Here is a 27,563-nt window from a genome sequence, read left to right as displayed (position 1 = left end):
TCGTTTGCTATTTTTGTCTTGTTAATTTCACAGTTAAGTCGTTTTATTCCAGTTCTCCAGATTGGCTGTTGCACGCGTGCTGTTTAAGCGTCGCGTCAGGAGCGATCAGAGAACAGTCGCAGTCAGTCAGCGGAGCGTCGCGGGGACGCGCAGATCACACGCTGCTTTCAGTCTCATCACGCGCGCACCCGCGGTTTTATCTGTCCGCTTCTTCACGCGCGCGGTTTTTTTTTAACGCGCTCTCGTGTCTCCATGCGGTCCGCGTCACCGAGCGTATAGCGCGTTGTAGCCTCGCGTCGCGTTGAGTTACGGTGTTCCTCTCGACAGTCATGAGCTCCTGCGACCGGACACTGACTCTGCTGACCGCTGCCCTCCTCATTCACGGTACCGGGACATTTACACTCTGTTATGTTATGTTATGTTATGTTATGTTATGTTATGTTATGTTATGTTATGTTATGTTATGTTATGTTGTGTTATGTTATGTACAAGGGCAGTACTATGATACATTAGTAGCATCATTAATATAGGCTACTGTATGACACAGAATTCCATACTGCTATCAAAGTATAAATCATTACTTATCCAAAAAAAACGTGGAATCCATCCATCCACATTTGTTTATGTATTTATTTGAGTTTTGTTTCTGAAGAGTTTGAACTAAAGCAGATGTTTTATCACTCTGAATTTGTGTGTGCGTGCCTGTGTGTGTGTGTGTGTGTGTGTGTGTGTTTTCTGAAAATCTTGGAACTGAAGCAAGCTTGTTTCCACCCACAGATCCACTACGAAATTACTGTGATCATCATGTTTTTAATAACCTGATTCTATTAAGATCTCCATTGATTTTCATTAAAGTCCAGAGAAACCGGTTGAGTCAGACTTTGATTCTCCTGACCGTAAGGCTCTTCAGAAAGACTCAGGAAACAATGTCACTGTCCTTTGACTTTCTTTTGCTCTCAAACCGTCAGTTCTTCTGACCGATTCCAGTCATTGTTCTTTGATTTGTTATTGTGACCTTAACTTCTCGATTGAATTCCGCTTCATATTCACCCTGCAGGAAATGATTGATTGATTTTGCAGTTTGAAAGCTGATGGTCATGTCATGTGCCGTGTGTTGTGTGTTGTGTGTCATGTGTCGTGTGTCGTGTGTCGTGTGTCGTGTGTCGTGTGTCCTGTGTCCTGTGTCCTGTGTCCTGTGTCCTGTGTCCTGTGTCGTGTGTCGTGTGTCGTGTGTCGTGTGTCGTGTGTCCTGTGTCCTGTGTCCTGTGTCCTGTGTCCTGTGTCCTGTGTCGTGTGTCGTGTGTCGTGTGTCGTGTGTCCTGTGTCCTGTGTCCTGTGTCCTGTGTCCTGTGTCCTGTGTCGTGTGTCGTGTGTCGTGTGTCGTGTGTCGTGTGTCGTGTGTCCTGTGTCCTGTGTCCTGTGTCCTGTGTCCTGTGTCGTGTGTCGTGTGTCGTGTGTCGTGTGTCCTGTGTCCTGTGTCCTGTGTCCTGTGTCCTGTGTCCTGTGTCCTGTGTCGTGTGTCGTGTGTCGTGTGTCCTGTGTCCTGTGTCCTGTGTCGTGTGTCGTGTGTCCTGTGTCCTGTGTCGTGTGCAGGTCAGACAGTCTCTCGGGGAACGCTCAGTGTAATTGAACTTTCTCAGTCAATTAAAGCTTCTTCATTTAAAAGCAGCCCAATCTAGAGCGAGCTTCGCCATCAGTCCTGAGAAGACTTAACAAAACAGTCCAAAGCTGAGAACTCTGGGATACATTCAGACAGAATTCAGATGAATTTGATTATTTTAAGATGATTGTTAAATGCTACTGAAAGGACAGTTGAACTCGTCCAGATAAGAACCGCTTTGAGGATCTGGATTTGATGGTTTAAAAATGAAAATAGGTCAAGAATAGTTTTGTGTGTGTGTTTATTCAGTATAAGAAACAATGTATCTATGGCAAGTCCCCATAAAACATTAAAACCCAATGTGTGTGTGTGTGTGTGTGTCAGTCTCTCTGCAGGGCGAGCACCAGCGACGGCTTTACAAAGACTTAATGAGAAACTACAACCCTCTGGAACGACCCGTTTATAACGACTCGCACTCGCTCACTGTGCACTTCAGCTTCAGTCTGATGCAGATCATGGACGTGGTGAGTACACACACACACACACACACACACACACACACACACACACTTCAATCAAAACACATTTAACTTAGTACAGGACTTGATTTTACACATTAGGGTTCGATTGGATGGTGAAAAGAGAGCTATAATGTTATTGGTTGATATTACTTTGCCCCGATATTATTTATATTATTTAAATACAACAAATATGTGTATTTAATCCTAATGCATTTCAGACAGAAAGTCCAAAGTTCTTCTAATTTAATATAAAAACAGAATGTGATTATCATATTAAATTATGTTTTATTAACAAAGTTGGGGAGGTACACGTTCAAATGATCTTTCCAATCAGCATGAGAGGAAGCCTATGTTTATGTATATACGCAGCCGACTCGCCTATGAATTTAGGAAAATTATGAAATTTGGCACACTGGTTGTGATAGTCATGAATAGTAATCTGACCAATTTTGGAGTCTCTAGGACCAACTCGACAGCGCCACCACCAGTTCAAAAAGCCACTTTTCTAAACCTTTCTAACTTTTTAACCCTTTGATTACAAAAAATGAAACTTAGTACACCTGAGATTACTCTCTTCATGCTGATCACATTCAGGATTCTCAGATGATCTTGGGACCAATCTCCACAGACACGATTTTTATTCATCTTTGTTCAAAATTTACGATGTTGCAAACTTAACTAGGTTGACTCGAAATCGGTTCAGAGGCTGTATCTTGGCCAAACTTTGATCAATCGAAATGAAAATTGCTACGTTTCTTCAGAACCATGATCTGAGGGTCCGTGCCAAATTTGGGAACAGCGCCACCTACAGGTCATGAGATCTGAAAAATGTATTTTTTTGCTAGTAACTTTTGAATTTTTTTAGAAAATCTTGACCACCCCAACTCCTCACACTCGTCTGGTTCCTGACCAAAACTATATTATTGAATTGTTTGATGATATTATGATGAATATTCAGTTCTGTCTGAACATCTTAAACTAGCCTAAGCTAGTTTGCTGGTCTTAGCTAGCCTGGTCTAGCTGGTCTGTTTAATGGTTTCAGAAGGGTTTTGCCACTTCTTATCAGTAGGTATATCTGTGGTGAGTGAAAAACCTCACAAAAATATCAGATATGAATAGATAATTGGAATTGAGCAGTTTGGCTTGTGGTGTCAGATTGAACAAAAATGTTTATATTTTATAGAGCATTTCAGCTAAGACTTCTGTTATTTACATTCATTCATTCATTTAGCAGACTTTTTTTATCCAAAGCAACCTTAAATTGAAGAATCCATCAAGAAAATCTCTTTTTAATTGTCTTTTGGTTGCAATATAATATATATTTGGTGGCTGAGGAAACAGTGTATGTGTGTGAGAGTGAATTTGAATATTAATGAGATAAATGAAGTGGATCTGTTGACAGAGCTCATGGAGGAGAAGGTCTCGCATCTCTCTCTCTATTGCTCACTGTTGTCTCACTCCAGCGCTCGACCACATAATGAGTTTGCTCACCACACTATGATGTGAACTCATTAATGCTGGCTGCTAGCCTGTGTTTAAGGAGCTCATGATAATGATAACTCACATTTGCTCAGGTTTGAATTGCTGGCAGACATCAGGATTCACTCTGAGTCTGGAGGAGTGTGTGTGTGTGTGCTGTAATGTTTGCAGGCTATAACCGTGACGCGTGTGTATTCGGATGAGTGTGTGTGTGTGCGCTGTAATGTTTGCAGGCTATAACCGTGACGTGTGTGTGTGTGGCTAGATATCTCAGCTGTGTTATGGCAGATGTTTTTATCTGATCTGATGCGATTCAACAGCTGCGTGTTTAACCACCTCACAAACAGACTATCATTACTTCATTCGCTGTTGTTCTACTTTTAGTTACATATCTCATTTTAACTTTATTTTTACAATTATTTTATATTTACCTGAATTTATTTATATTTTATAAAATATTTATATATTTATTTTTATTTATTCCATATTTTTATATATATACTTTTTATATTTATTTATTTATTAAGTTATATTTATTTCAACATTTTATATATGTACATTAAATATTTTTTTATTTCTTGTTAAATTATTTTATATTAAAAAAATACCAAAATTATTTTATATTAATGTATATTCTAAATTATTATTTTATTTATTTACTTTTTTGTTTATTTTGAAATTATTTTGTTTCATTGCAATATTTCTTAATATAACCTATTTTAGGATTGCTTTTTTTTGCTTATTTTATTTTTTTTATATTTTTTTATTTCACCAAAATTATTTAATTAAATTATGTATTGACCTAAATTTATTAATTCATTCATTAACTTTTTCATTTATATAAAATAATTTTTATTTATGTATTACATTTTGTGTATGTGTAAATAATGATGAACGATGACAGTGCTAATGTTCTGCTAATGTGTTGTCAGATACTGATGTTAGCATCTATTGGGCTCCAGGTGGAAATACACACTTTGATTAAGGCTACGTTTACGCGTGGCTAGCTATAGTCATAAACGGACATTTCACCCTCTCCGTTTTCAAAAATAATATCGTGCACACCTGTCAGTTTTCAGAAAAGTGTTCGTTTACGCGAGTCCGTGTCATCCTGAAAATGAGCAAATCTTGTCACCGTAAACTGCCCTGTTAATCATCCTGTCACTGTAAACTGCCCTGTCAATCATTCTGTCACTGTAAACTGCCCTGTCAATCATCCTGTCACCGTAAACTGCCCTGTCAATCATCCTGTCACTGTAAACTGCCCTGTCAATCATCCTGTCACTGTAAACTGCCCTGTCAATCATCTTGTCACCGTAAACTGCCCTGTCAATCATCCTGTCACTGTAAACTGCCCTGTCAATCATCCTGTCACTGTAAACTGCCCTGTCAATCATCCTCTCACCATAAACTGCCCTGTCAATCATCCTGTCACCGTAAACTGCCCTGTCAATCATCCTGTCACTGTAAACTGCCCTGTCAATCATCCTGTCACTGTAAACTGCCCTGTCAATCATCTTGTCACCGTAAACTGCCCTGTCAATCATCCTGTCACTGTAAACTGCCCTGTCAATCATCCTGTCACTGTAAACTGCCCTGTCAATCATCCTCTCACCATAAACTGCCCTGTCAATCATCCTGTCACCGTAAACTGCCCTGTCAATCATCCTGTCACTGTAAACTGCCCTGTCAATCATCCTGTCACTGTAAACTGCCCTGTCAATCATCCTGTCACTGTAAACTGCCCTGTCAATCATCTCGTCACAGTTAAAATCCTCCATTCAATCTAATTTAATTTCCTAGCATTTCGGAGAGAGATGTTGTCGCACGTTCATCTGCAGCCGTGGGTCTTTCATGCGGAGACTCTCCTCTTATGTTTTCAATTTGAATATAATGATGCATTTAAAAGTTAATGGCCAAACATATCTTTACAAAAGTTCACAATGCTGCTTCAGATGCAATATAATGTAGACAACGTTGAATAAATACATTTTCGTCAGGTTGGATACTGATAATCAATCACTCAAACCCCTTTATCTAAACCTCTCTACATAACCGCCGGACTCGCGTGTCCTCCATGTTTGTAGTTTTTAAACACTTTTCACTCGTGTTTGTAGTTCTAACCGAATCCTCATCTAACGCGCGATGGGTTGTGGGCAATATTAGCCGTTAGCGTGCACATCGATCTGCACTTCAGATTCTGACCGGAAATAGTAGACCGTCCGGGTATCTTTGCAACACTCATTTCAACATACTACGATTTGGGACGTACTAATTCTATTTTCGAATACTATTTAGGACGGATAGTATGCGGATTGGGACTGGGCCAGAGGTCGCACTTTTGACGCATGTGCAAGTTCTGTCGCATGCTGTGACGTCGGCTGCCTAAAACTCAGTTTTTCTCAGTTTACATGCAAACGAAGTTTCCCAAAATCTCCACTCTGGCCGGAGTTTTTCGAAAGAATCGTTTTCAGAGGCGAATTCTCCGTTTGCGTGTAATCGAATGGAAATGTCTCCGTTTTTCAAAATAACCATGTACGTTTAAACGGGGCCTGAGAGTTTTTCCACTCTCTGATGGAGCATTTGATGGAAATGAAACTCCATTTAGAGGGAGAGAAAGAGCCATGTCAGTTTCCAATCGAGATATACGAGCACAACTGAACCCTGAATCTTCCTGACGTCCAGATGCCATGCAGGATTTCTAATTCCTGCTGTACTTTTACTAAGTCCTGCAACCTTTTAGTTTGTTTTATAATGAGAGATCTGCAACCTAGTTTCATGCAGATTTCACAGCCACTGATCCGGTTGCGTTAGTGATTTGCAGTGATTATTTTTTGCTATTTCTGAAACCCTGTCCCGAAATTACACCTGATGCCACGACACCTGCTCGTATCACAGCAGAGAAAACCTGCTTTTCCATTCAAACATCCCATCAAACGCACAGTTTACAGTAAAGAAGGACAAGTAATAAAACAATGATGTCAGACGATCTACATTCTCAATCGCCTCTTGAGCTCGGGCAGAGAGAAAGTCGTGAATTACATCCGGTCCTTAAATAAACTGTAAATTACGAAGCAATCTCACTGACATTTAGAGTCGATCTCGAGCGCTTTATGTGTGTGACGATGACGGCTGTTCTCTCGTGTGTTTTATTTTCAGGATGAGAAGAACCAGGTTCTGACAACCAACATCTGGCTTCAACTGGTAAAACTCACTCACGCTTCCTACACCATATACTAATGTCACTTACATTACATTTATTACAGATTAATAAAAACTGTAACTGCATATCAGATGATGTACTTGATAGATTTAAATATTTTTGAAAGAAGTCTCTTCTGCTCACCAAGGATGCATTTATTTGATCAAAAATACAGTAAAAATTCTGAAATATTATTACAATGTAAATCAGCTGTTTTCTATGTGAATATATAGTAAAGTGTAATTTATTCCTGTGATCAACAGCATCATTACTCCAGTCTCCAGTGTCACATGATCCTTCAGAAATCACTCTGCTTTTGTTATTCAGGATTCTTTAATAATAGAAAGTTCAAAAGAACAGCATTTATTTGGAATAGAAACGTTTTAAATGTTTTAGTCACTTTTTTGATCAATTTAATGCATCTTTGATTGATAAAGTATTAATTTAAGAAAAAAACATCTTGCTGACTACAAACTTTGGAGCTCTGGATCAGAGATTAAAATAATCGTATGAAAACTGAACTTCAATAAGCAATTTTAATAAATGTTCAGTGATATCTTCCAAAGCATTAATTTAACAAGTTTTTCTCTAAATAAAGTTGATATGTGGAAACTTTTGAAGCATGTCTGTGACAACATGCCCCGCTCTCCGCTATATTAAAGATCACATCAGCCGTCTCTAGTGTGTGTGTAGTTATTGAAGCGCTGGACTCGCGCCACTGTATACATTCTTAATCATATCTCGACCCATATTGGATTAAAATACAGCTCCGTCTGCGTTTGGCTGCATTAGGAAGAGAAAAGTCTGCTATCAGAGATTATAGTAATTATATAAAGACCAGAAGAACACAAAACCAAAATCAAACAGAGTTTTAATGTGTGTGTCCTGTCGAGTCCAGATGATTCGGCTCTATTAAACACAGAAAACAGACTGTGAATGAGACAATAAATGTTTTATAGTTTATGAGCTTCTGTGCGAGAGGATTTGATAGTTCATCCGCAGCTCCTAGGCAGCATTTTCACGACATTTACTAACATTTACTCTCGTAAATTTTTTTTTTTTTTAGTTCTTCTTTACATCATATGTTTATGGGGCAAGAAAAATCCATTTCCAGTCTTAAAACATATTTTAGGTAAATGCAGCTTTATATTATGCTGGGTACACACCAAAAGATAATCGGGCTGATTTCCTTCCTCACGGATCATGGTTTAAAGGAACACGGCGACTTTTTGGGACTTTATCTTATTCCCCGTATCCCCCAGAGTTAGATAAGTCCATACACACACTTTCATCTCCGTGCGTCCCGTAACTCTGCCTGACACACACACCGCTAGCCTAGCTTAGCACAAAGACTGGAAGTAAATGGCTCCAGCTAGCATTCTGCTCCCAATAAGTGAGCAAATCACTCCACCCGAGTAGCAGCGCTTCGCCTTCTGAGAATATAGTTCCCAGTATTTATACGGTTAAAAGATGTCCGTGTCTCATATGACCTTGTTATTTGTACACACTGTGACTATACAAATCACAACATATAAATAGGAAAATGTTGGCGTTATTTTGTCACTTATTGGGAGCAGAATGCTAGCTGGAGCCATTTACTTCCAGTCTTTGTGCTAAGCTAGGCTAGCGGTGTGTGTGTCAGACGGAGTTATGGGACGCACGGAGATGAAAGTGTGTGTATGGACTTATCTAACTCTGGAGGATACGGGGAATAAGCTAAAGTCCCAAAAAGTCGGCGTGTTCCTTTAGCTACAACATCCTTTTTTTTTTTGTAGTAAAACCATGGTAAATCTTCGTAAGGGGAGAGAGACGGGGCCAGCGTGTGTGTACATTACCACAACCTTTATCTGAGAAGTTCACTAAATTCCCGCCGTCTCCACGACGTCGCCCAAACCCTTTGCTGTTTCTCCTCGTGAATTTTCTGTGAAAATCATTCCAAACACTATCATCGCAATTTCTTCCTGCATATCGTCCGCCATGTTTATTCTAAAGTCTCGCGAGATTTTGCGAGATTTTCTGTGTTCAGTCGAGACTCTGGTTAAAAAATCTGTTTGTGTGTGTTGTGCTTTGTCACATCATGGCACAACACACACTATAGGAGCAAAATGGTTAAATCTAGGATTTTTTTTGTCCTCATGTTTGTGGTCTATCACATTTTGAAAATCTTATAAGATCTTTTGGTGTGTACCGAGGATTAGATTATACAGATCTTCTGGATGACATTCAGTGAAGGACTTTCATAAAGACGTTTGTCCTCGTGGTTTCTCCCGTCAGCTGTTTTTGCTGTAAACACCCGCACTCGTTTAATCAGCCGGTTATCGTGGCTCACTGCCGGAGAACAGCAGGATGCCCTCCGTCTTCATGAAGATTGGAAGCCGCTAACACAGCAAAGTCTCTGTAATCGCTCTCTGTCGCTCTCCATTCATGCGGCGCTGGGTTATTTCCCACCTGGAGCGATTCCTCAAACACAGGACGCCTTTATACACTCATCCTCGGCCTACAATACTCTCTAATCAATGCTTGCTCTTCTGTGCGCGACAAAAACTGTGTGTGTGTGTGTGTGTATAAGAGAGAGAGAGAGAGATAGTGTGTGTGTGTGTGTGTGTGTTTGTATAAGAGAGAGAGAGAGAGATAGTGTGTGTGGGTGTGTGTGTGTATGTGTGTGTAAGAGCGAGAGAGAGAGAGAGAGTGTATGTGTGAGAGAGAGAGGGTGTGTGTGTGAGAGAGACCGAGAGTGTGTGTGTGTGTGTGTGTGTGTGTGTGTGTGTGTGTGTGTGTGTGTGTGTGTGTGTGTGTGTGTGTGTGTGTGTGGAAGAGGGTGTGTGTGTGAGTGTGTGAGAGAGGGTGTGTGTGTGTGTAGGAGAGTGTGTGTGTGTGTGTGTGTGTGTGTGTGTGAGAGGGAGAGAGAGAGAGAGAGAGAGGGTGTGTGTGTGTGTGAGAGAGAGAGAGAGACAGAGAGAGAGAGAGAGAGAGAGAGTGTGTGTGTGTGTGTATATGCGTGAGAGAGAGGGTGTGTGTGTGTGTGTGTGTGTGTGTGTGTGTGTGTGTGTGTGTGTGTGTGTGTGTGTGTGTGTGTGAGAGTGTGTGTGTGTGTGAGAGAGAGAGAGACATAGAGAGAGACAGAGAGAGAGAGAATGAGTGTGAGTGTGAGTGTGTGTGTGTGTGTGTGTGTGTGTGTGTGTGTGTGTGTGTGTGTGTGTGTGTGTGTGTGTGTGTGTGTGTGTGTGTGTGTGTGTGTGTGTGTGTGTGTGTGTGTGTGTGTGTGTGTGTGTGTGAGTGTGTGTGTGAGAGAGAGAGTGTGTGTGGTCACTCAAACAGATTAGTTAACATTAACTAGTGGTTCTATCATAAAGCATGCATAAAACAGTGTACAATACAAGCCAGTAATAATCATACACACACTGTCCTGGAGATATGCATATTCATTCACAGATGGTTTGCCTATGAATTAATGAAATTAAGTCATTTTTTATGGGCCTTTTGTGTCTTTCCTATTGAATATAATAAATAATTGTGTCTGATTGGTTCAGTCCCTATAAGTATCACTATCACTGTTGCTCATATTTAGTGTTTTCAGGCAAACTGCTCCATTTCATCAGTAGATGCAAAAGCCCAGTGTTTTTGTCGCAGCTAAGCGGATCTAAGCGTGTAGGAGGTCGGATTCACGTCTGAATGAGCAGCAACACGCACACACACACACACACACACACACACATACACACTAAAGTCGTTCGCTGAGGAAACAGGATTAAACTTTCCTACGGTCTCCAAGAAAGCCAGATTCATTCGCTTTCTTCCACATCTACTCAAAATAACTTGAGTTTTTCCCAGCATGCCTTCAAAGACAAAAGCCACTGCACATGTGAGACTCTTTAATAAGACACACGGCAGACCTGGGTTATTTCATTAGATGTGATATTAAAGCAGAAATCACATTTATTTCTCATGATCCGCCGGTCAGGGATCCAATGCAATACAAGTTTAACGATTTTTGTATTAAACGGAGAGAGAGTGGGGTAAGATGTGTCATTCCTATAATGAAGGACTGTGTGCAATTTTTGTCTTGTCATTAGCCACAGGATCTTTTTGTAAATCTATCAAGAATAAAACATTTTTTTTAATGTTTTTTTATTCTTGATAGATTTACAAAAAGTTAATATTTTGCAGCTAAATAGACTAGTTGTGTTTTTCTATAAAGAATTTCATTTGTTCATCATTAATTTTAAAATGTAAATTGAGTGTAGCAACTCAAAAGAACAAATCTGTAATAACAATATTATAATATAACTCTTTTTTTTGTCATACCACTATTTTTGTGTTGTTTATTATGTGTGTTTATAATTTGATTTTAAAATGTAAACAAGTGTGTTTAACCAAATATAATATAAGTAAGGGATAATGTACATCGGTTTATTCTGAGACAACAACAACAAACTTGTTCTTAAGTAATTTTAATGTAATAATTTTAATGTATAATAATAATTAGTATAATTCACAGCTGGGTTTGGGATCCAGGGTTTTTGGGTTTTGGGTTCCAAAATACCTAAAGTTTCAAAATGCACAGTTTCAAAATACAGAAAATTCCAAAATACATGGTTCCAAAATACCTAGTTTCAAAATGCATAGTTTCAAAATACCTAAAGTTTCAAAATACCTAGTTTCAAAATGCATAGTTTCAAGAAAGTTCCAAAATATAATAAAATGTTTTCTTTATTACATTTAAGTTAAGTCCGTATTTCGATTTAACTTGTATTTTAAGTGTGTTATATAAAATATAGGAACTCAAAAAAGCCAACAATGATTAGAACAGGGTTTTCTACAGAATCTGAAGAACCATCAAATAACCTTTCATTTTTAAAGCAGTAAATGTGTCTGACTTCAGCTTCATGTGTGTGTCTCGTAGTATTGGAGCGACTACTATCTGCAGTGGAACACCAGTGATTATCCCGGCGTCAGCACGGTTCGATTCCCAGACTCCCTTATCTGGAGGCCGGATATCCTGCTGTATAACAGGTACGGGAGACAAACCCAGATCCCACCCCCGGATCCCACACCTGGATCCCAAACCCCGGATCCCAAACCCCGGATCCCAAACCCCGGATCCCAAACCCCGGATCCCAGACCCCGGATCCCAAACCCAATCCCAAACCCCGGATCCCAAACCTCGTATCCCAAACCCCAAACCCCGGATCCCAAACCCCAAACCCCGGATCCCAAACCCCGATCCCAAACCCCAAAACCCCGATCCCAAACACCGGATCCCAAACCCGGATCCCAAACCCCGATCCCAAACCTCGTATCCCAAACCCCAAACCCCGGATCCCAAAGCCCAAACCCCGGATCCCAAACCCGGATCCCAAACCCCAAAACCCGGATCCCAAACCCCGATCCCAAACCCCGTTCCCCGTTCCCCAAACCCCGATCCCAAACCCCGATCCCAAACTCCGTTCCCCAAACCTCGATCCCAAACCTCGATCCCAAACCCCGATCCCAAACCTCGATCCCAAACCCCGATCCCAAACCCGTTCCCCAAACCCCGATCCCAAACCCCGATCCCAAACCCCGTTCCCCAAACCTCGATCCCAAACCTCGACCCCAAACCCCGATCCCAAACCCCATTCCCCAAACCCCGATCCCAAACCCCGATCCCAAACCCCGTTCCCCAAACCTCGATCCCAAACCTCGATCCCAAACCCCGATCCCAAACTCCGTACCCCAAACCCCGGATCCCAAACCCCGTTCCCCAAACCTCGTATCCCAAACCCCGATCCCAAACCCCGGATCCCAAACCCCGGATCCCAAACCCCGGATCCCAAAACCCGATCCCAAACCCCGGATCCCAAACCCCGGATCCCAAAACCCGATCCCAAACCCGGATCCCAAACCCCGGATCCCAAACCCGATCCCAAACCCCGATTCCAGGTGGAAGAAATCCAAGAACCTATTCTGCTTTTTCCCATGTTTATATTTCTTTAGTGTGTTGCTGTTTGAGCATGAAAAGTTCTTCTCTATATCAGTGTCAGTGTTTCTGAACTCCTGAAACGCCTCCATTGTATCTTGAGTATCTTCTGGGAACGAACACGTCACAATATTCCTCATTATAATAATTAATACGCAGAATAAAGGGGCGGGGCCTGGTTGAGTTAGTTAGTAGTGTGTTAAACTGGTGGTTATGGCAAGGGACGGGACATTTCCCAAACACACTCGAAGCGTTCGACCAATCACAACACACTGCTCTAGCCGACCAATCAGAGCACTCTGTGCTTTTCAGAAGGAGGGGCTTCATAGAGACAGGAAGTAAACAGAGCGTTACTGACAGACTGGGAAGAGAGGAGCCGCAACAATGGAGAATATGTGGAAAATAATCAACATTCAAGCAGGAAAACCTGTTCTAGTAGAGACTAAAACATCAAGACAAACAATTATTGTATGCAAATACATCTTTAAACTTTAATGTGGATCAGGTCAGACGACTATGATCGATTCAATTGAATTTTTACAATATTATTTAATAGCTATGATAATTTCAGTCAAGCTGTGCAAATGTTGCATCATCAAATAGCTTAAAAATTGGAAAGTGTGTAAATCTTTATTGGATTTCTGTCAATTCCCGTCCCATCCAGGAGCGATAGCTAATCCGACTGATCCGAATGCATTGATTACTGTGATTTAAGGGAAGTCAGTGAAGTCTGTGATTTTCACACTCAACCTTTACAGAGAAAATTAGCTGCCCGTTTTTTCACAGCGGCTTTCTTATTCACAACACTTGTCATTTAGTTTGACCTTCACATTTACTTTAAGATTGATGATTCATTTAATTGCATACAAAATGTCCATTCAGGTGGGTTACACAGTTTAAACACAAGCTAAGAAACTTAACGAGAGAAGATATGACGAGTGCTGGTCAATGCTGGGTTTGCTGGGATCAAAACCGTGTTTATGATCAGACCCCATTGATTATAGTTCTGTAGAAGATGTTATCTCGGCTTTCGTCTGTTCTTGCACATGTTCCCTTCATCTCTGTGTGTCAGAAAAGATCGAGGAAGTTCAGTGAATGAGGGGTTTGGCCTTTGATTTCTGTCATGGCTGAATCTCTCTCTCTCTCTCTCTTTCTCTCTCTCTCTCTCTCCCGCTCCGGCGTCAGTGACTTTGTCATCTTTGTCAGTTTTGTGGCTTCTTAAATAACTGTGATTTACGCCGCTGACTCCAGACTCGAGCTGCTGCTGGTTTATAGTTCTGTTTGTCCTGCTAAAGTTGCACGCTGATGCACTTCCAAACCGCCGCACGACCCGTCAAAAGTTTGGACACGTGCACTGCTTCTTTATTATGATTATGAATATGAATATATGGGAATTATTCAGTGTTATTTTAGTTTATTGTTAATGTTCATTTTTTTAACTAATATTTATATTTAGTTTTATTCCAGCTTTATTTGAATTAGTTTTGTTAAACGATAATAACCCTGGAATGATGTTGTGATCAAAACTTGACACAGAAGAAAACTCTGGTGTATTTGAGCCTCTTCTTTGTCTTTGGTTTCTAACAGTGCTGATGAGAGATTTGATGCCGCATTTCACACCAACGTGCTGATCAACTCTTCTGGATACTGCCAGTACCTGCCGCCAGGTAACATTCTGACACAACTCACCATTTCAGCCTGTTATGAGGGGAGAAAATCTTCAAGGTGGTGTGTTAAGTTATGGTGCGTTCCAAGTCCTCTTGGGAATGTATATTTATAAAATCTATTTAAAATATGTTCTTCAATACATAGTTCCAAAATACAGAAAGTTTCAAAATACCTAAAGTTTAAAAATACCTAAAGTTTCAAAATACCTAAAGTTTCAAAATATCTAAAGTTCCAAAATATCTAAAGTTTCAAAATATCTAAAGTTTCAAAATGCATAGTTTCAAAATACCTAAAGTTTCAAAATACCTAAAGTTTCAAAATATCAAATTTTTCAAAATGCATAGGTTCAAAATACCCAAAGTTTCAAAATACCTAAAGTTTCAAAAAGCATAGTTTCAAAATATTTAGTTTCAAAATACCTAAAGTTCCAAAATATCGAATTTTTCAAAATGCATAGTTTCAAAATACCTAAAGTTTCAAAATGCATTGTTTCAAAATATCTAAAGTTTCAAAATGCATAGTTTCAAAATGCATAGTTTCAAAATATCTAGTTTCAAAATACCTAAAGTTTCAAAATATCGAATTTTTCAAAATGCATAGTTTCAAAATACCCAAAGTTTCAAAATACCCAAAGTTTCAAAATACCTAAAGTTTCAAAATGCATAGTTTGAAAATACCGAAAGTTTCAAAATACATAGTTTCAAAATACCGAAAGTTTCAAAATACATAAGTTTCAAAATATCTAGTTTCAAAATGCATAGTTTCAAAATATCTAAAGTTTAAAAATGCATAGTTTCAAAATACCTAAAGTTTCAAAATGCATAGTTTCAAAATATCTAAAGTTTCAAAATGCATAGTTTCAAAATACCCAAAGTTTCAAAATACCGAAAGTTTCAAAATGCATAGTTTCAAAATACTTAGTTTCAAAATACCTAGTTTCAAAATGCATAGTTTCAAAATATCTAAAGTTTCAAAATACCTAAAGTTTCAAAATAAATAGTTTCAAAATACAGAAATTTTCTAAATACCTAAAGTTTCAAAATATCTAGTTTCAAAATATCTTAAGTTGTAAAATATCTAAAGTTTCAAAATATCTAAAGTTTCGAAATATCTAAAGTTTCGAAATCCATAGTTTCAAAATACCCAAAGTTTCAAAATGCATAGTTTAAAAATACGGAAAGTTTAAAAATACAGAAAGTTTCAAAATACAGAAAGTTCTAAAATATGTTCCATCTGACAAAAAAGTAATGTGTTATAAAAAAACAGTTATAAAAATGTACCTACTCACTTCTGTCAATCTGCTAAAGCGCTTCCATCCGCTGCGCCGCGTCTCCAGCCTGTCCTGATTTATTGTCATCCTCCTAGCCAAGGCTCGAAGTAAATCCTGAGTTTCCCAGAGGTCACTGCCACATTGTTGCGCTGCTCACGTGCGCTCGTCTCATAAACACGATCCTCGTGACGTGAACCGAAGACAGCGGCGGGACATTTATCCCTATTGGAGTTAACCGGGTTCAGGGTGACCTTAACTCACCTGTCACCTGGAAAACACACACTTTCACCTCAGAGTTTGTCGTCTCGATTACTGTGAGGAAGCTGCCGCTTGTCCACTGACAGAAATCATTACACACACACACACACACACACACACACACACACACACACACACACACACACACACACGTGGTTTACCTGCAGAATCCGAGTGATGAGGAACAAACTAGATTCACAGGAGTTTGAGTTCAGAGGGACCGATGTCTATCGTCTCTGTCTGATAAATGGGGAATTATTTTTTGGCTATGTTTTGGAATAGCATACACTCTTAAACATAAATGTTGGTTTCCATGAAGAACCTTGAACATCCATGAAACTTTTCAATTCCGCAAAAGATTCTTTAGATTTTTTTCACCTTCATCCTTCCCTTGCACTTTGTAACAAATCCATCTCTCGCGGGTCAAAATGACCCGAGGCCCTAAAATTATACTCTTTTTTTTTTTTTTTGTCCAGAAAGCTTATTTTATTTCATTGTGATAATATTTTTTTTATCTTTTAATGCAATTTGTTGGAGATTTTTTTTTGTTAGTTTTTATTTTATTTACCTTTAAATTGCTAAAGATTTGATCAATAAATAATAAATCAATAGTAATTTAAGGACATTCCTCACATTTTCAACTTTAATTCAAAATATCTCACTGTTTCTTAAAGAAGGTTGACTGAAAGGTTGTTGTGTGGCATCGCTGTGTGTTGATATAAAGCTGGCTTGGCTTGTTCAGGGATCTTCAAGAGCACGTGCTACATCGACGTGCGCTGGTTCCCGTTCGACGTGCAGCGCTGCGATCTGAAGTTCGGCTCGTGGACGTACGGCGGATGGTCTCTGGACCTGCAGATGATGGAGGCCGATATCACCGGCTACATCGCCAACGGGGAGTGGGATCTGGTTGGTGTGTTTCCCACAGCAATGCTGAATCATTAACATAATCATAAACCATGTTATTTATGTGGTAATCTAACATCCTGCAAGAAATACCATGCTGGTACCATGGTAAATGCCCCAAGATACATGGTATTAACATTGTACACTGTCCAGAACGGTTATTTATGAATGTATTATTATAGCATTTATTAAAATTTTGAATAGCTTTAATTTAGTATGGTTCCCATTTTCATAGTTTCAATAATTGTGGTGTTTTTGTCATTTTTATTAGTTTTTAAAAAGTTTTTGTCATTTTATTACTTCAGCTTAAACTAAACAAAAAAAATATTTTAGTTTTTCAGTTTTAATAATTTTGTTGTTTTTTTATCATTTTTATTAGTTTTTAAAAAGTTTTAGTTCTAATAATTGTGTTACTTCAGCTTAAACAAAAAAAATTATAATTTAGTTTTTCAGTTTTAAAAATTTTGTTGGTTTTTATCATTTTTATTAGTTTTTCCAAATGTATAATTGGTTTTTATACATTTTTATTTTAGTTTTAGGAATTGTATTACTAGTTTATTTGGATTTTAGTTATACAGTTTTAATAATTTTGTTGTGTTTTTGTATTTATATTAGTTTTTTTCTAAATGCGTAATTCACTTTTATTTCAGTTTTAGTCATTTTAGTTCTTCAATTTAAACTTAACACATTTTTTTTAAGTTGTACAGTTTTAATTTACAATTTACAATTACAATTTGTTGTATTTTGTACTTTTCATTTTGTAGTTTTTAAATGTCTATTTAGTTTTTATTACATTATTTCAGTTTCATTTTTAATTATTTCAGAGTAATTTTACTACAACTTCAACATTTATTTAGTTTCATTCCTATTCATGCAAATAATTGTGTTTATATACATGTTTTTTCAATATTTGGTTTTAGGTGAGACGTGTGATTTGAGGCAGATGTTCAGAAACACTGGATGGAAACAAACAAGTTTTACATATTAGCATCTGTCATGCATAATTTCATACACGCAAACAAAGATGAAGCAGAGATTTCCCTCATAACTGCATGTGAAATCATTCATCCATAAATAAATAGTCAGATTTCACAAGATGCCCTGATAAGGATTTGACATTTCTGTCTTCCAGAACATTATTTGTGCAGATTATGAGCGCCAGAAGCTGTAGAGAGTTTGTATAGTTTCAGTGTTGCATAAAATAAATGATCAGAAAAATAATTAGCTGCCCTCATAAAGCACATGCGTGAAGATGAGACTCGGGGACATAATTATTATGATCCTCAGGCATGGATCAGGAATGTTAAGATATATGAACTTTGATATTGCTGATGGTTCTGGTTTGGGTGCTGTTTCCACCAGGAGGACAGTGCTGGTTAGTGCTGGTCTGATCGAGGCTGCTGATTGGATGGAACTCTGACCAATGGGCCGTGGCCTCCATGTAATTGAAAGTGATGCGTACAGTATCGGTTGGGAGAATAAATCCCTTCACGTGTGTAGTAGAGCGGTCTGATCTGCACATCCTGATGGCCATGATTTCTGTTCTCATACAAACAATATTTCTGAAAACGTATCAAGAAGAGCCAAACCTGACCAAAAAATAAATGATTTCCTGTAGCAAGTTTATTGATAATATTCAATGAAAGTCGATCCTTTAGCAATAAATACAGAATCTGTTGTGTTTGACTCTTTGATTCTGTTGTGTTTTATTCATTTGTGTTTAAATTAGTGTTGTTTATGATTGTGTTTTATTCTGTTATGTTTCATTTGGTATTTTGTATTTGATTCTGTTGTCTTTGATTTTGTCGTGTTTGATTCTGTTCGGTTTGTTTAATGGATTGTTCCCTAGGTGTTGCTATGCGGTTGCTAGAGTGTTATGGGGCTTGACAGGGTGTTGCTATGCGGTTGCTAGAGTGTTATGGGGCTTGACAGGGTGTTGCTATCTGGCTGCTAGAGTGTTATGGGGGTTGCCAGAGTGTTGCTATGCAGTTGCAAGGATTATTTGAGTGGTTCCCAGAGTGTTGCTATGCGGCTGCTAAGGTGTTATGGGGGTTGATCAGGTGTTGCTTGGCAGTTTGTAAGGTGTTATGGGGGTTGACAGCGCGTTGCTATGCAGCTGCTAGGGTGTTATGGGAGGTTGACAGGGTGTTGCTGTTGGTTTGCTAGGGTTTTATGGGTGGTTGCCAGGGTTTTGCTATCCAGTTACTAGGGTGTTATTAGGAGGGGGGTTGACAGGCTGTTGCTAATGTGTTATGGGAGGTTGACAGGGTGTTGCTGTGCAGTTGCTAAGATGTTATGGGGGTTTACAGGTTGTTGCTATGTGGCTGCTAGAGTGTTATAGGGGTTGATCAGGTGTTGCTAGGCAGTTTGTAATGTGTTATGGGTTGACGGGGTGTTGCTATGTGGCTGCTAGAGTGTTATAGGGGTTGATCAGGTGTTGCTAGGCAGTTTGTAATGTGTTATGGGTTGAAGGGGTGTTGCTATGTGGCTGCTAGAGTGTTATAGGGGTTGATCAGGTGTTGCTAGGCAGTTTGTAATGTGTTATGGGTTGACGGGGTGTTGCTATGTGGCTGCTAGAGTGTTATAGGGGTTGATCAGGTGTTGCTAGGCAGTTTGTAATGTGTTATGGGTTGACGGGGTGTTGCTATGTGGCTGCTAGAGTGTTATAGGGGTTGATCGGGTGTTGCTAGGCAGTTTGTAATGTGTTATGGGTTGACGGGGTGTTGCTATGTGGCTGCTAGAGTGTTATAGGGGTTGATCGGGTCTTGCTAGGCAGTTTGCAAGGTGTTATGGGGGTTGACAGGGTCAAGTCAAGTCACCTTTATTGATATAGCACTTTTACAATACAAATTGTTACAAAGCAGCTTTACAGAGATAACAGGAAAGTGAAGTTGTAATAGTATTGTTAAATTCAAAATTAAATGTTAAATGTCCCCAACTAAGCCAAAGGGTGTTGCTATGCAGCTGCTAGGGTGTTATGAGAGGTTGCAAGGGTTCAATGGGTGGTTGCCAGAGTGTTGCTATCCAGTTACTAGGGTGTTATTAGGAGGGGGGTTAACAGGCTGTGTCTAAGGTGTTATGGGAGGTTAACAGGGTGTTACATTGCAGTTGCTAAGATCTTATGGGGGTTGACAGGTTGCTATGTGGCTTGCTGGTGTGTTATGAGGGTTGCCAGGGGGTTGCTATGCAGTTGCTAAGGTGTTTTAGAGGTTGACTGGGTGTTGCTATGCAGTTGCTAGGGTGTTCTGACGTGTGTGTGTGTGATGGGTGTTGCTATGGAGTTGCTAGGGTGTTCTGACGTGTGTGTGTGTGTGTGTTTTAGAGGTTCCAGGCAGGAGGAATGAGAAGTTCTACGACTGTTGTAAGGAGCCGTACCCTGACGTCACCTTCACCGTGGTCATGAGGAGGAGAACGCTTTACTACGGCCTCAACCTCCTGATCCCATGCGTGCTCATCTCCACTCTCGCCCTGCTGGTGTTTCTGCTGCCCGCCGACTCCGGGGAGAAGATATCGCTGGGTGAGACGCATGCAAAACTCACACCTCTTTAATATGAGTAGTGAGATTAAATGCAGTTTTCTGCTTCTCGGATGTCTCTCCTGAGGAAAGTCTGCTCTTGCTGATAAATGGGTTTGAATTCAGCAAACAAGAGCTGCTGATTTTACAATACAAGAGCGTCTAATGCTCAGTGTGTGTCCTTAATTTCATGGTGTCTTAGTTCTGTGAGTGAGTGAGTGTGTGAGTATTTTAAAGTGATAAAATATGAAGAATATATATATATAATATATGAACATTTATTCCTAATAATTGCAATAAACTAATTTCAGAATTGTTTTTAATTAAACTAATTGTAGGCTATTTAGAGTTATCCTAGAGCAATTCAGAAACTTTTTAAACAGATGCAATTAACTTGTACAATCAATACATATTTAATATGTGTTAATATAGAATAGTTTTGCAGTAGCATGCAATGAACACAGATTTAAAAGTGTTTTTCTGTCCTGTTTTTGTTGTTTAATGACAGGAATCACAGTGTTGCTGTCGCTCACCGTCTTCATGCTCCTGGTGGCTGAGATCATGCCTGCCACGTCAGATTCGGTGCCTCTCATTGGTGAGTGAAGCTGTCAATCACAGTGAGGGGGCGGGGCTTGTGTTTGTAATGAGTGGCTCAGATGGAGAGAAATGACGGACGCTTCTTTAGAGACCCTGAAAATTGAGATGCGACACATTCATGGTTGTGTGTCATTCACGAACGGGCCTGTTAGAAACGAGTGCAATCATTCACCCTGAAACGACCCTGACATGTTATCGTTACAGAGGGAAAACCCATCCAATAAGCTCAAAGAAAAGAGCATTTCACATGTTTTTGTAACCAAGTTTGTCTGGAATCTGTTTGACTTTCATGATAATCATGCTGTTGTCATTTAACATTAATGGAGTATAAACAGCTGTCATGCGACTTTATTGCAAAAGCAATAACAGCCTAAATATATGAATTTAACATCACATAAAAATAAATGCATCAAATGTTGGTTATCCTTATTTACTTTATTTTTGGTAAATCTGTATTCTACAGGTGAAACTCATTATAGTTAAAGGCAAAATTTATAATTTTGATGATTATGGCTTACAGCTTATGAAAACCTCAAATTCAAAATCTCAGAACATATGAAATGAAATAAAATTATAAAAAGGATTTTAAATAAAGAAATGTCGGCCATCTGAAAAGTATAATCATGCGTATGTATATAGTTATATATACTAAATATATTAGTTTCACCTTTTAATTTGAATTACTGAAATACACAAACTTTTGCACGATATTCAAATTTTTCGAGTTTCACCTGTATATAGTCCTGAATTTTGAATTTCCTCTATTATAAGTCTCTTTGGATATAAGCATCTGCTAAATGCATACATGTAAATGATAACAGGGTTGCAAAACTTGCAAATTAAAAAAAGTAAATAGTAAATACAAATAGAATAAGATATTTGACACATGGAATTGTGTGAGGAATAGATGCAAATTTAAGTTACTATTATTAACTGAATAATTCTACCTACACCTACTATAATAAATCAGTTCAAATGATGAGTCTTTTTACAGAGACTCCTTTATTGAAATGCAGGACTGAGAGATTCTCGAGGGTTCAGGATTAGATTGGGTTTACTGAAGCTTGATGTTTTGTAATGGCACAGTGTGTTTTCTCAGACACACATCGCTGAAGATCTCATAAATGCTTCATCTACATGCAGGGATTGCTGTGTGTGTGTGTGTGTGTGTGTTTCAGCTCAATATTTTGCGACCACCATGGTGATTGTGGGTCTGTCAGTCATCGCTACAGTCCTGGTGTTGCAGTATCACTATCACGATCCTGACGGAGCCAAAATGCCACGATGGGTAAGAGAAACGCTCTCCATCACTCTCTGAAGCAGATTTTATTTGGTTTAATTTTTCCTCTTTTTTGTGTTTTGTTTTTATTTCATTTATTAATATATTTTCAATTGTGAATGTATTTTTTGCTTTTTGCTACAGTTTTTTTTTTTTTTAAGTTGACATTTTTTTACATAATTTTTAATTTTGTTCATTATTTATTTATTAGTAAGTTATTTATTTGTTTGTTTCCCTTTTTATTTAGCATTTTATTTCATACATTATTAACATACTTTTTATGTATTTGTAAATTTTTCTACAAAAGCTTTAAATTACTGAAGCATTTATGTATTTATTTATTTATTATCCCATCCTGTTTTTATTTTTATATATGTATTTGTTTGTTTGTTTAGCTTTTTATTTAATTTTCTTAATACATTATTAATATATTTTAATTGTGTGTGTATTCTTGTTACTTAAGCTTTATATTACCAAAACATTTATTTATTTGTTTGTTTCTTAATTTATCACGTTTTGTTTAGTTTTTTTTTCATTTTAAATTGTGTTTATTGTTTACTTATTAATTATTTGTTTGTACGTTTTTTTGTTTGTTTCACTTTTTTTTAGTATGTTTTTCATACATTATTAATATATTAGTAATGTATTTTACATTTTTGCTAAAAAGCTTTACATTACTAAAGCATTGATTTATTTATCCCATTTTTATTTGTTTGTTTGTTTTCTTGTTTCATTTTTATTTAATACATTATTGTTATTCTTTTAAGAGTGTATTTTTAGGTTTGGCTACAAAAATTATTTGTTTTTATATATTTTATTGTAATTATATTATTTTATTCGTTTTATTATAGTTAATTTGATATAATACTTATATTATTATATTATCATTATTTTATTTATTTAAATACATTTTGTAAATAAATATTTATTTATCAATAAATATTAATTTTTATCTTAGTATTTAGTTTTTATTCCATACATTATTAATATTAAATTTTTTGAATTAAATGTCCAAATACTTCTGGGGGCTACTTTATATACGGTATGTTTAATGTTATTGTTATTAAAAAAAAAAAAAATATATATATATATATATATATATATATATATATATATATATAATTTAATTTTTAATAATAATATTAATTTTTTTATAATAAAAATAAAGTTACAACAGTCTCGCTCAATCTGTATTAAAAGTATTAAAAGTGTTGAAGGTTAAAGTGTCTTTCTGAGTGCCGGTCGCCTCATTCCTCAGAGGACGTGTGACATGAATCTGAATCGATTCATACCAAATGCATGAGACTGGACACGAGGAAACAAACTTTCTGCAAATTTGTTTTCTAGGCACACTCTTAACCTAGCCAAAATAAAATATTAATTTCCATTTTTGCTTGAATAATATATGGCAAGCCTTCGTTGTGTAGAATGACAATGAATATTCAAGCACCAATTAGGAGGAAGCCGCGTACGCCTCCAGAAATCCCTACACCATTATGATGAGTCACCTGCATTGATTCAGTCATATTGACTCAGCGAATCTTTGAGTTATGCAAATAGTGCTCAAACAAACTAATCACGATACACAGTAGTTATTTGCATGGATGAGATCGTTACTTTATTAGCCGCGTTTCCACCGCGGGAACTTTTCCCAGAAACTAGGAACTTTGGGATGTGTTTTGAAAGTCCCTGCTCACGAGGTACTACTTTATCAAAGTTCAGGAACTTTCAGGGGTGGGGCTTGGGCGCTGGACATGCTGATTGGTTGAGTTCATGACGCATTTTGATTGGTTGACTCCATGATGCATTTTGATTGGTTGACCCCCACGCAGTATTTTATTTCAACCAGCATCTGTTGCGGTGCGTGCAGTAACAGATGTTTGCTATTCGAATCAACAATTGAGTTGGCGCGTAATGGACAACAATGAAGTACGAGCTAAATTAGTTCCTCCAGAAGGAGTTCCTAGAACTAAAATCATTCCTAGTTCCAATCCAGGTACTTCTGCCAATAGTTCTAGGAACTATAGTCACGTTTCCACGGAAATTACCCAGAACAATTTGTTCCAGGATTTTTTTTCCCCCCAGACCTGTTGCTGTCTGCGTTTCCACCGCGGTTTAAAGTACAGGGAAGATTAGGCAAAATAGTCCGGTGACGTAGGACTGCGCGCTACTTTACAGTTTCCTCTGGATTTCATCCTTAATAAAGCCTGATCCTCGTCGTTGGTCCATCTGTCGTATTTTTTTTAACTCCAATGTTGATTCGAATAGCAAACAACTGTTACTGCACGCACCGCAACAGATGGTGGTTGAAATAAAATGCTGCGTGGGAGTCAACCAATCAAAATGCATCATGAACTCAACCAATCAGCATGCTCAGTGCCCAAGCCCCACCCCTGAAAGTTCCTGAACTTTGAAAAAGTACAGGGACTTTCGGAGGGGGAAATATGTACCCGGAGCTTCATCTAGACCCTTGTTCCTGCGGTCGAAACACATCTCAAAGTTCCTGCGGTGGAAACGCGGCTAATGAAAAGGTTCCTCCGCTACGAAAACCCCTATTGTTCCGGGTAATTTCGGTGGAAACGCAGCTATTCATGGTTGTGTTTTCTTGTCTAGACCCGTGTTCTCCTCCTTAACTGGTGCGCTTGGTTTCTCCGCATGCGCCGGCCCGGCGAGGAGCGGATCCGTCTGGCGTGTCACAACAAACATCCGCGCCGTGGGAGTGTGTCGAGCGTGGATCTGTCGGTCAGCCAGGGGGCGCTTCAGCCCGCCGGCGGGAACATGCTGTACATCGGCTTCAGAGGGATGGAGGGCGTCCATTACGCTCACGACTCTCACGGCGTCCTCTGCGGGCGTCTCGTGGCGTCCACTGAGGACGATGTGCTGTTGCCGGGGTCGGCGGTGCCGTCGCTAGGGGGTGGGGCTGGAATCAGGGGTGGAGTCAGTGGTGGTATCGTGGGTGGGGCTTTGGAACTGGAACTGGCCAAAATTCTGGAGGAAGTGAGGTATATTGCCAAACGATTTCGCGACCAGGACGAGGACGAGAACGTGTGTAATGAATGGAAATTCGCAGCGGCGGTGATCGATCGTTTGTGCCTCATGGCGTTCTCCATTTTTACAATCCTCTGCACAATTGGGATCATGATGTCGGCGCCTAATTTCGTTGAAGCCATCTCTAAAGATTTCTTCAACTGATGCTTGGTGTTCTTGCCGCGAGAACTTTGTCATTTTACGTTTTTTTTGTACATCGCTCAGTAATGACCGAGATTCTTGTGTAATGGGAGTGCAAATGACATGCTAACTAGGACTGAGCGAAATCACATTTATGCACTTTTTAATTGTCCTCATCTTATTAACTAGCAATGTGTTACTACATACCTGATTTAAACAAGCAGTGTAAGGCCTGTTCAAACCGAGGACGATAACTATAATAGAGTGCCGAAGTTATGACGTCCCTTTGTAGGACAACTCGGAAGTTAGCGACACATGGGTTCCCTCGATTGAAAAGCTATGCATTTTCCCCATAGACTTTTGGAAAATCGCAAAAATTAAGATCTGTATTCAACAAAGAGTTGTGACCCTTACACGTTTTGTCTGTCAAGATCATCTTTACAAGTTAATCCAAAATGTATACATTTTGAAGCCTATATAAAGTTTAAAAAAAAGACAAGCAGACACAATAAAGTTTCAAAAAAACACAAGCGGGTTTTAACTGGTGTGTCTTATGTCATAGATCAAAACGTGAAAATATTTAGAGGCTTTGTTAACAACAGACCTTATTTCAGGCGATTTAGCAAAAACCCATTCAAAAAACCCATAGACTTTAGGGCGAGGGAACCAGAAGTGCTAAAATGCTAACTCACTTCCGCGTTTTGGCCTACAAAGTGACATCATAACTTCGGCACTCTATGATAAAGATAAAGATATCGTCCACAGCATGACTATAACAATAAAGATATCGTCCACAGCATAATTATAACAATAAAGATATCGTCCACAGCATAATTATAACGATAAAGATATCGTCAAAAGCATAAAGATATTTTCCACTGCATAACTATAACTATAAAGATATCGTCCACTACATAACTATAACAATAAAGATATCGTCCACAGCATAACTATAAAGATATCGTCCACAGCATAACTATAACTTTAAAGATATCATCCACTACATAACTATAAAGATATCATCCACTGCATAACTATAACGATAAAGATATCGTCCACAGCATAACTATAAAGATATCGTTCACTGCATAACTATAACGATAAAGATATCGTCCACAGCATAACTATAACGTTAAAGATATTGTCCACTGCATAACTATAACGATAAAGATATCGCCCACAGCATAACTATAACGATAAAGATATCATCCACAGCATAACTATAACGATAGATATCATCCAGAGCATAACTATAACGATAAAGATATCGCCCACAGCATAACTATAACGATAAAGAGATCGTCCACTGCATAACTATAACTATAAAGATATCGTCCACAGCATAACTATAACTATAAAGATATCGTCGACTCTACAGCATAACTATAATGATAAAGATATCGTCGACTCTACAGCATAACTATAACTATAAAGATATCGTCGACTCTACATAAATAACTATAACGATAAAGATATCGTCGACTCTACAGCATAACTATAACTATAAAGATATCGTCGACTCTACATAAATAACTATAACGATAAAGATATCGTCGACTCTACAGCATAACTATAACGATAAAGATATCGCCCACAGCATAACTATAACGATAAAGATATCATCCACAGCATAACTATAACGATAAAGATATCGCCCACAGCATAACTATAAAGATTAAAGATATCGTCCACTGCATAATTATAACGATACAGATATCATCCACAGCATAACTATAAAGATATCGTCTACAGCATGACTATAACGATAAAGATATCATCCACAGCATAACTATAACGATAAAGATATCGTCCACAGCATGACTATAACAATAAAGATAATGTCCACAGCATAACTATAACGATAAAGATATAATCCACAGCATAACTATAATGATAAAGATATCGTCCACATCATAAATATATCGTCCACAGCATAACTATAACGATAAAGATATCATCCACAGCATAACTATAATGATAAAGATATCGTCCACAGCATAACTATAACGATAAAGATATCATATACAGCATAACTATAACGATAATGGCACTGAGGAACGATATTGTTGGAATTGCTTTTTAGAATTATTTTTTTCCAGCTGATGAACGATAAAAACATTGACAGCCAATCAGAATCCATCCTGC

General features: G+C 38.3%; 1 protein-coding gene across 1 annotated transcript; it reads left to right on the top strand.

The window, feature by feature from the left end:
• Positions 1-153: 153 nt before the first annotated feature.
• Positions 154-25,636, top strand: LOC143744041 (neuronal acetylcholine receptor subunit alpha-7). The gene is made up of 10 exons (XM_077235423.1): positions 154-384; positions 1,985-2,124; positions 6,760-6,804; positions 11,706-11,815; positions 14,349-14,428; positions 16,700-16,867; positions 20,183-20,377; positions 20,883-20,969; positions 22,150-22,259; positions 24,864-25,636. The coding sequence occupies exons 1-10, from the start codon at positions 330-332 to the stop codon at positions 25,440-25,442; spliced, it is 1,569 nt and encodes a 522-aa protein (XP_077091538.1). The 5' UTR covers positions 154-329; the 3' UTR covers positions 25,443-25,636.
• Positions 25,637-27,563: the final 1,927 nt, after the last annotated feature.

Source organism: Siphateles boraxobius, unplaced genomic scaffold (genome assembly GCF_051911475.1).
Source record: "Siphateles boraxobius isolate OS27281-9 unplaced genomic scaffold, OSU_SipBor_1 191, whole genome shotgun sequence".
NCBI lineage: Eukaryota > Metazoa > Chordata > Actinopteri > Cypriniformes > Leuciscidae > Siphateles > Siphateles boraxobius.
This window is presented reverse-complemented; position numbering and strand designations above follow the sequence as displayed.